The following is a 10,355-nucleotide window of genomic DNA, read 5'->3' as shown; positions in this document are numbered from 1 at the left end:
GAATAAGTAATTTGACTTATTCACATTCAGATCGTGAATGTTTGAAATCCATATTATACAAGGAGACATTGTTTTTGTTAATTCGAATTGAAGGGTGATATAAAATCAATCTATTTCAGGCATCATATTCATAGTTTGTACATTCATTCTAGGCAAGGGGATATCACCTGGTATATATATATATATATATATATATATATATATGGTGTGAGCGAGACTTATTAAAGTCATAAGTGGTTGATATAAAACAATAAAATAGTTTTATAAAGTACAGGGACTACATGTAATATTTACTAACTTTTCATAAACGACAAGTGAAATGCTCCTGTAATCCTGTTTATTTCTTTTCTGGAAATTATTTTACATGCATTTATTTATTACTACTGATAGGGTTTTTAAGAAAACAATAATTGAAGGTACGATGATGAAAGCTGGGCTGGTGTGCGACGAGAGTTGCATGGCAAGATTTGCAAAACCAAACGAATAATGAACCATGGGCCCATCTTCACGAGGTTAGCTAAGACATGACATTTATCTAACCGAGAGGAGGCGGAAGAACATCGAGGCCTCCAGCACTGTCGACTGATTAAAAAAAAAAGATTCAGGTCAATGCATTGAGAATGTTCCAGCACTTGTGCATACACAGTTGTCCTCCGAATCATATTACCCTTTCACTTCACGCAATTAGATAGAGTGCAGAAACAATTATGCTCTAATCACCCGATTCAAAGGTGGAATGCACTAAGATTCTCGGCGTGGATTACAAGGGTTAAAAAGTGAAAAGAGCACTCGCAAGTCATAACCCGAAAGCTTTCCTACCTAAACAAAAATGTCACTCCCTTTCAAGAAAACAATGGTCCTAACTTGTGGCGTCATTATCAACAGATGCTTGCAACATCCATGTGGGCTTGCAATTTAGTATTGGCGATTTTCTTATTACTATTATTGCAGGAGAGATTAGCTGCCATTTTGTCCATATTGGAGATTTATATGTATAATTCCAAAGAGACCAGTGCCCGTTGCCCCATTACCGAAGAGGCGGGCATGGCTTTGGGCTATTGCCCGTTGCTGCCTGCTCCTTCGTGCTCGTTCTTGTGAGAAGAACATGTGGGTCCTTTTGAGCTTCCTAGTTTGACGAGTCTCCATTTACACGATACTCCACGTGCTGCCAGGTCTGTCTTAAGAGACATGGTGATGATTTATTTTCCAAAATCTCCAAATCATTTCATCTTTTACCACTTTTACGGTGGTAGTGTTCATTTAAAAAAAATTATTAGTTTTTATTGATTTGATATGTTGATTAAAAAATATAAAATATATTTTTTCACGATTCAAAACAAGTCTCCAGAGGGACAAACAACCAATGGCTATGAGCTTGGGAGACCGGGTGTGAAAGGGGAACATACCAAGAAAATGAACTGCTACTATTGGCAAGGCTGCCGAAAGAAAAGCCAAGGAAAACAATATCTTCTTTCAATTTCACTTTATACCTGTTCCAATTGAACTACTCAATCACAGTGATGACAAAAACAATAAAAGCAGCATAATTTATACCCAACATCCAACACCTGCCATTTCATCGCTCGCTGGTGACTGGACCCTGGTGAAACCACTAGCCACTTGAGACCCAGAACCATAAGTGAACAGTGTGACCATGGAGGCGTGGACCCACTTCTTTTTTATGCGCATTACATTTAGAAATTAGACTTTTCCATTTCCGATATGGTCACAAGCCACAATAACTCCGCTGTACGTACACACTAGTCTATCTCTCAGACCTCACTCGGTCCTCTCACCACCGTGAATGAACAGTTTAGTCCCTTAAAATGTACTCACATACCATACCCCGCGTCTGTTTTTGACGGCCGCCTTCTATTTCTCTCTCTCTAGCCCCGAAGTTTCCTTCTTGGGTCTTGAATATGGTGGTGCATAGACATGCCTTGTTGGTGTTGGGTTTACTTGCATTTATTGCAAAGCGGCTGCCTTCAACGACGGCAGGTTATTAGCCTTTAAGTAATATTTCTTTTCTGTTTTAGAAAGATGGAGGCTTTGATATGCATGTAAGAAAGGAAGTTACTTGTATTTTACTGATTGTTTTTTTGTTTTTCTTTATGGTTTGGAATTATTTTGTGAGAAAAGGGTGGATTTTTGGAAGAGAGTTTTGGTTTTTAGCTTGAATTCTTTGAGTTGTTATTGGTGTTGTTAGTTTGTTATTGCTTTGTTTCGGCATTAATGAGTATTTGCAATGTGTTTAATTCTTGGGACTTCTGGAATTTCATGACCAATTTTTTTTGTAACCGGGTTAGTGATATTTACCATATTACAGCTATAGTGTCACAATGCCATAAAATTTAGAGATTGTCTACTTTAATGTACCAAAAGGGAAATATATTGTCGTGTTAGTATAGAAATTGGTGAAATTTGTAGCTTCCAAGTGAACAATCAAAAGTCTATGTTTTGGGTGATGAATTTTTTGTGAAAAATGGTTTGTTTGATTGATAATAACACCTGTTACTTCTGCAGATTGCCCTTTGGATTTGAGTGGATCAAACTTTACCTTAGCAGCCGCTGTGTGCTCCGATAAAGATAAAAGAGGACAATGTTGCCGCTATATTAATGCGTTTATAGCAGTTTCCATTGCTCGCTATGCAAATACAACTAGCAACTTAGGGGTTGCCTCGAATGTATCTGATATATGTCTTCGCTCCATTTCTCAATCCATGCAACTGTATGGAGTTCCAAGTAATGCAACAATTTTTTGTGGGTTTGGGACGAAAGTTCGAGTGAATTATGAGTGCGGGGGTCGAACAACTATTACTCAGATGTTGGAGTCTCCAAAATTTGTGAGAGTCGCACAAAATTGCAGACTGCCACTTTCATTAAAAAGTGATTGCAAGAGGTGTTTAAATGCTGGCATTATATACCTTCATCATCTAGTGGGAACAGATAATAATGTGACATTGAGTACCTGCCGTGATGCAGCTTTCACTGCCCTTGCAAGCCAATTTGATGATGCTTCGGCTGTTGAAATTGCAAGCTGTTTCTTCGGAGTTCAAGGGCTCAACACCCCTTCAGGTATGAGTATTCTGTTTCTTGTATTTACTGATTTCTAGTTTGTGTTGAGTATGTGTCGTGCTAGTTGTATATTCTTGTGTTTATGAAATTAAGATAATGGCTTAAATAATTGAAGTAGAAGTTTAAATATTGATGGTGATTAGTGTTAGTTTGATAGTTTCAACAATTGGTTTGCTTTGGGAACAAACTTACCATAAAAGGGTAAATGGACCGAGTGTACTGCATTTATTTTAAGAAGAACTAGGATGCATGGAGATTAACCCTGGAAAAGGCTTAACTTTTTCCCAATATATTGCCTCAGTCAGACCCTTTCGTCCATTAATTGTCATGTTTATCACCTTCTAAACACAGGATATTATATGTTTACTATGATTTGACTGTAGTTTCTTGGCCTTTATCTGAACTGTCTCACATCATGCGAAGTCACTCCATTTGTAGTTGTTGTTCTATGTTCCGTTTATCCAACCATTTAACTCACTTTTTATTTGTGTTTCAGAGCCTCCTCCATCTTCAGTCACTCCTGAAGCCCCTCCAAGTCCATTGACAGCTGCTGGTCCCAGCCAAGTTATGTTGGGACTACCCCTAAAATCAACTCACCACCCATACCATTTGACATTAGTTCCAATTGTTGGCATTGCGGTCACAGCAGTTGCCTTTGTGATGCTGATAGTCTTGATAGTTCTTATTCGTAGGAAAAGCAGAGAACTAGAGGAATCTGAGAATATAGATAAGACCTTTCCAAGATCCATCCCTCCTCCTAGGCCTACACGGAAATTTCAAGAAGGTGTGGCTCTGGGTTTTCCTGGTTATGTGCTTTCTTCATGCTGGGCTGCATTAAAATTGCCTTTTTTTATTTAGTTCATAACTTTGGGTTGTTTGGGTGGGGCTGGTTATCATCTGCAGGGCCTGCATCAATGTTACGAAAATTCAGCTATAAAGAGACAATGAAGGCAACAGATAACTTCAATACAATTGTTGGACAGGGAGGATTTGGAACTGTATACAAAGCTGAATTTAGTGATGGCTTAGTGGCAGCAGTGAAGCGGATGGACAAGGTTTCAGAGCAGGTAGAAGAGGATTTCTGCAGAGAGATAGAACTACTTGCTAGGTTGCACCACCGCCATCTTGTTGCTCTAAGAGGCTTTTGCATAAAAAAGAATGAGAGGTAGTTTAATTCTGCATGCACGTAATTATGATTGGCCCCATCTTATCTTACAAATAAAACCAAGACTCAATGAGTGTTTCCTTATTGCCTATTTAAATGTTTGTATGCTCTCTCTTAATGAAAGCAGCCTTGCAAATTTTCTTGTTACTAAATGTTTTATAACAATTAACAAGTAGATAATTGAGGTCTTTTCAATGTGATGTGCTCAATGTGTGCCATGGCTACTTTTGCATGAGTTTAATATACTGAACATGAGGTTAAAAATATTTGCAAGGTTTCTACCTAAATCGTATTCTACATCTGGCTTTGTGGGGTTATCTCTACTGTAACAGCAAAATCAAATACTCTTTGTTTAATGGCAGGTTCCTCATGTACGAGTATATGGCAAATGGAAGCTTAAAGGATCATCTTCATTGTACGTTTCTTTATTTTCGCCACCCATTTTGCAAGGCCACTTGACATGGTGCATTACTCTTCGTTTTCATTTTATATTTCTTTGGAAAACAATTCTGTAGTGATGCACACAAGATAAATATCTCTCTTTGATGTGAATGTACACATGTGATTCATGCCTCTATTTAACAAAGAATTTTTTTTCTCCAGCTGATTTATGGATTCAAATTCTGTTGGTTATACAGACGAGTGTTTTCTTATATTGGTGAGAATCTCGTATTTGATGGCCTTGTGTTCTGAATAGATTTGACATCCTGTTTTCAGCCTCTGGAAGTCCTCTGAGTTGGCAGACCAGAATGCAGATTGCTATCGACGTGGCTAATGCTTTGGTAATGAACAGAAACAGCATCTTGCCTTAGGGACAGATTTGTTTTGTTTCAGGCTTTTATGAATTATTTTTCCCTACTCAGTTTCTTTTCTTACTTGCAGGAGTATCTCCACTTTTATTGTGATCCGCCTCTGTGCCACAGGGACATAAAATCAAGCAACATTTTACTAGATGAAAATTTTGTTGCTAAGGTAGTGGATTGACTTACCACCATGAGGCTATTGCAATTTTTTTTCTTTCATGGCCTTTTTTGTATTTCTCAATTATCCACTGTGAAAATGATATTACTTGTAATAAAACCCCATTATTTCAAAACATTTGAATGTCACACCAAAAATCTTGATGGAATGATTTTGCCCTGCGAGAAGGACTCTGCAAAACCATACACATCACTGGTTTATCTTTTACAGTTTCTCCTTCACACCAATTTTATTTTCCAGGTTGCAGATTTTGGCCTTGCCCATGCTTCAAAGGATGGTTCTATATGCTTTGAACCAGTAAATACTGATATCCGTGGAACTCCAGGTTCGGGAATAAAATATTTTTGTTCTAACCTTAAATATCTACATGTTTCACTTTATTAAGAGGCCTGAATATGCAATGATTTTCAGGTTACATGGATCCTGAGTATGTGGTCACTCAAGAGCTTACTGAGAAAAGTGATATATATAGCTATGGTGTGGTCCTGCTGGAGATAGTGACTGCAAGAAGAGCAATACAGGAGAGCAGGAATTTGGTGGAGTGGTCTCAAATATTCATGTCATCTGATTCAAGACTACCTGAGTTAGTGGATCCACGCATCAGGGATTCCTTTGACATGGACCAGCTTCAGACTATTGTGACTATTGTTAGATGGTGCACACAGAGGGAAGGCCGGGCAAGGCCTTCGATTAAACAAGTCCTTAGACTTTTGTATGAGAGTTCAGACCCCATGCATAGCGGGTTTGTGCAGGCTGTGGAAGATGAAGAGTGTGAAGGAAGTGAAGGACGAGGAAGAATGAGCAGAGGAAAATCACGCAAGAGTGATGCTATTTTTCATAGCGGAGATGGAAGATATCTTGCTTCCTCTTCTAGCACATCGAGGTCGTATTGTAGTAGAAGCTTTTTACTTGAAACTGGCTCTCCACAATCTCCCTCCAATATTCTCTCTGTTTGAGGCTATAATTTGTAATCGTGTGCCTCAACCACCAATCATGGTATGCTAGACAGCTGGAGCACTTCTATCAGTCTTGGTCATCATGTTTGCTTATCTTTGCTGAGTTTAAAATTTCATTCCGTTGAGCTTGTCAATGTCTTTTGAGAATACATATCACCAGGTAGATAGAAAAGCCAATTGTGAAAGTAGTCACTATACATCCATTTCTTTAGTTGATGTTTTAAGTTTCTGGAAGAATTGAACCTGGAAAATATATAAATTTCCTCTTTCATTATCGATGAACAAATCTTTGATTTTGCAACCATTAACATGGATTGTGTGGATTGCTGAGTCAATGGTCCAACCAGTGAAAGGTTTTAACTTTTAATACACGAAGACGGGATTCTCCATCCAAATAGAGATACCACTGCTTTCTATTGGGACTGGAACACAGAAACTGTAGTGCCCACCTGGAAATCTCAACCTCGTGTAATTGAAACGTGCCACACAACTCACAAGGACACTAAAATTTTGATCCACCTGAATAACCATTCTCAATGTGAAGGGAAAAGGCTAGGAACGGGTAGTAAAGATCAAAATCTGGCACCACTACTCCACTAGAAGCTCACGCATCTCTATCTCATAAAGAACCTCGTTTCTTGACTACCCTGGTAGAAACATCACCAAAAGGTGGATATCTAGAACAAGAGGATCCCACTGAAGTGGTGTGTTTTCTAAGATCAACTCCAGTTATAATGTAGAGCACTTCAAAGACTCATATTTTCTGTTCTGGTAGGCTACCGAACTTTGAATTTTTGCAACGACTTGTCTTGTATTTGATCATTACAGGAGGGACCTGGAACTTCGGATACACTACAAAGATTTGAATGAATTGGACTAATAGAAAATTGCATGCTGTCGAAACTCTTCTGTTCTTTCTTTCCTAGTGTATTCTTATTGCGACGGCATTCTAGCTTGTTCTGGTAGCATTTCAACGTGCCTATGCTTGCACGGAGAAAACGATAGTAATTTCCATCTCCAAAAGTTGAACATGAAGACGGTGGTTGACATGACTCCCAATCATGGAACCAATTACTATGTTTCCTTTGGAAAATCCAGCGTGAAAGAGAAGACAAAATCTATCATCTGCGATTATTGGCTGACATTTGGATGATCAAAACAATGCTAATCTTGTAGACCTGCTGGCTTAGTAAATATCAAGACCAATCCGTAGCCGTTTCTGAGATTGTCGTAGAATCAGATGTAACCTATGCCTAGGCCATGGATCAGCTTATGAGTGTATATATATGACATTCTTAGAATGTTCAGCACTTCAATTCCCACCTTCAGTAGTTAATGATCCTAACAATGGATCATTTTGCTCTTCCCAAACTTCTCTTTGCTCTCTGCCTTCTTTTCCCAATTGCCACATCATTTTCCACATCAAATGACCGAAAAACCTACATTATCCATATGGACAAGACCGGGATGCCATCTACCTTCTCCACCCAGCATGATTGGTACGTGTCAACACTGTCATCCCTGTCATCGCCAGATGACATTCCTCCTATCCATCTCTACTCTTACAAGCATGTCATGGATGGGTTCAGTGCTGTGTTGTCCCAAACCCACCTTGACCAACTGGAGAGTTTGCCTGGTCATGTTGCTACCTTCCCAGAATCAATAGGCCATCTCCACACCACCCATACCCCAAAGTTTCTGGGCCTAAACAAACGTGCTGGAGCATGGCCAGCTGGCAAGTTTGGTGATGATGTGATTATTGGTGTTCTTGATACTGGAATTTGGCCTGAAAGTGAGAGCTTCAATGATAAAAACATGCCGCCAGTTCCGCAGCGATGGCGTGGCATCTGCGAAACAGGAACAGAATTTAACACTTCTCATTGCAACAAAAAACTTATTGGTGCGCGCAAGTTCAGCCAAGGCATGAAGCAAGTAGGGTTGAATATATCAAGTGCAGATGACTATGATTCTCCAAGGGATTACATGGGCCACGGAAGCCACACATCTTCAACAGCAGGTGGCAGTCCGGTGCAACATGCTGATTATTTCGGTTATGCAAAAGGGACAGCGACAGGAATGGCACCATTGGCCAGAATTGCCATGTACAAGGTGATTTTCTATAATGGCGATAGTGACGGTTATGATGCTGCGGCAACAGATACGCTTGCTGGCATGGATCAAGCCATAGAAGATGGTGTGGACATCATGTCATTGTCTTTGGGATTCTTTGAGACACCGTTCTATGAGAATCCAATAGCCATTGGAGCATTTGCAGCCTTGAAGAAAGGGATATTTGTTACATGTTCTGCTGGAAATTCAGGGCCTCATGGATACACCATGCTCAATGGAGCTCCTTGGCTCACCACCATTGGTGCCGGAACCATTGACCGACAGTTTGGAGCTGAAGTCACACTGGGAAATGGCTCAATTATCGTCACTGGAACATCTATTTATCCTGAGAATTTGTTTATTTCGCGAGTTCCTGTATACTTCGGGCTTGGAAATCGAAGCAAAGAAGTTTGTGAGTGGAACTCCTTGGACCCCAAAGATGTTGCAGGCAAGTTCCTCTTCTGTGACTATGATGATGAGTCATCACGGTTTCGACAGATGTCTGAAAATTACCGATATGGGCCAGACATCGCTGGAGCTACTGGGGCTATCTTCAGTGAAGACGATGCAGAATTTCTCCACCCAGACTACTTCTACATGCCGATTGTGATAGTGAGCCCAAAAGACGGAAACTTGCTCAAGAACTATATCATGAATACCACAAACGCAACAGTTAGTGTAAAGTTCGGGTTAACATTGCTAGGTACTAAGCCAGCTCCGAAAGTGGCATATTTTTCTTCTCGAGGACCTGATCGAAGATCCCCGTGGACTCTGAAACCTGACATTCTGGCTCCTGGTTATCATATTCTTGCTGCTTGGGTTCCTAATAGAGGATTTGCGCCAATTCGTGAAGACGATTATTTGCTCACAGATTACGCTCTTGTTTCTGGCACATCAATGTCATGCCCCCATGTAGCTGGGATAGCTGCACTGCTTAAAGCTGCCCACCGTGATTGGAGTCCTGCTGCCATCCGATCAGCACTGATGACAACTGCTGATGTCATGGACAACGCAGATGGTAGAATAATTGATATGACCACTGAAGTTGCTGGGACACCCCTTGATTTTGGAGCGGGGCATGTCAATCCCAACAAAGCGATGGATCCTGGCCTCGTGTACGATATAGTGGCAGAGGATTACATTAACTACCTGTGTGCGATGAATTATACAAGCCAACAGGTTCAAATCATTACAGGGACTTCAAATTTTACTTGTCAATATGCTAGCCTGGATCTTAACTATCCTTCTTTCCTTGTTCTATTGAACAAAACTAATACGAGCACCACTACCTTCAAGAGGGTGTTGACAAATGTAGCAGATAATAGCTCTGTCTATCGTGCGGTGATCTCAGCTCCCCGGGGTATGAAAGCTCTAGTCCAACCAACAACACTTACATTTTCAGGAAAAAACAGCAAAGCTGAATTTAATATGACCGTGGAGATCGATTTGGAAGCTGCTAGTGTTACTCCACAGAGCGATTATTTTGGGAATTACGGCTTTTTGAGCTGGTATGAGGTCAATGGAAGGCATGTCGTTAGGAGTCCCGTTGTCTCTGCAATTGCATCCCCGAAGACTTGAATCACCTGCTCTCGGCACATCTAATTTGAGAATCCTTTTCAGTTTTTAGCCTAAGATCATTACACCAAATAAAATGATAATATAGCATGTCTGCCTAAGTGTAGCCTCTCCACAATTCCAAAAGGATTGGCCATCCTTATCAGTTTTTAGCCTAAGATCATTACACCAAATAAAATGATAATATAGCATGTCTGCCTAAGTGTAGCCTCTCCACAATTCCAAAAGGATTGGCCTGAAAATACTCCTCCATGGACATTTCACAAACTTTATTCTGCTGATCGTTTTTCAGCAAACCCAGGGTAATAATTTTTTCAAGGGCACCAGTAAAGCATGCTTTTTTGGTTTGAGAAAGCTTCTATACCACTTTTTCCTTTTTTTGAATCACTGTAATTTATGAGAGGGTATCCTTCGACGCCACCATTTAAACACTTGAAATCACAGCGGTGTAAGCATACCCACTCCATACAAAAATGCTACAAGCAGAAGTATCT

The 10,355-nt window shown here is 40.1% G+C and overlaps 2 protein-coding genes across 2 annotated transcripts; both read left to right on the top strand.

Annotated features, from left to right (window-relative positions):
• The first annotated feature begins 1,392 nt into the window (after positions 1-1,392).
• LOC105108162 (probable receptor-like protein kinase At1g49730) lies at positions 1,393-6,453 on the top strand. Its single transcript, XM_011002364.1, has 9 exons — positions 1,393-1,998; positions 2,524-3,075; positions 3,572-3,859; positions 3,979-4,240; positions 4,603-4,655; positions 4,958-5,022; positions 5,123-5,212; positions 5,462-5,546; positions 5,633-6,453. Exons 1-9 carry the CDS (start codon positions 1,920-1,922, stop codon positions 6,175-6,177), a joined length of 2,019 nt encoding a protein of 672 aa, XP_011000666.1. The 5' UTR covers positions 1,393-1,919; the 3' UTR covers positions 6,178-6,453.
• Positions 6,454-7,488: 1,035 nt separating this feature from the next.
• LOC105108153 (subtilisin-like protease) lies at positions 7,489-9,964 on the top strand. Its single transcript, XM_011002355.1, has one exon. It carries the CDS (start codon positions 7,513-7,515, stop codon positions 9,862-9,864), a length of 2,352 nt encoding a protein of 783 aa, XP_011000657.1. The 5' UTR covers positions 7,489-7,512; the 3' UTR covers positions 9,865-9,964.
• The last annotated feature ends 391 nt before the right edge of the window (positions 9,965-10,355 follow it).

Source organism: Populus euphratica, unplaced genomic scaffold (assembly GCF_000495115.2).
Source record: "Populus euphratica unplaced genomic scaffold, PopEup_1.0 scaffold3.1, whole genome shotgun sequence".
Taxonomy (NCBI): domain Eukaryota; kingdom Viridiplantae; phylum Streptophyta; class Magnoliopsida; order Malpighiales; family Salicaceae; genus Populus; species Populus euphratica.
Note: the sequence above shows the minus strand (reverse complement) of the source record. Positions and strands in the feature narration are given on the sequence as shown.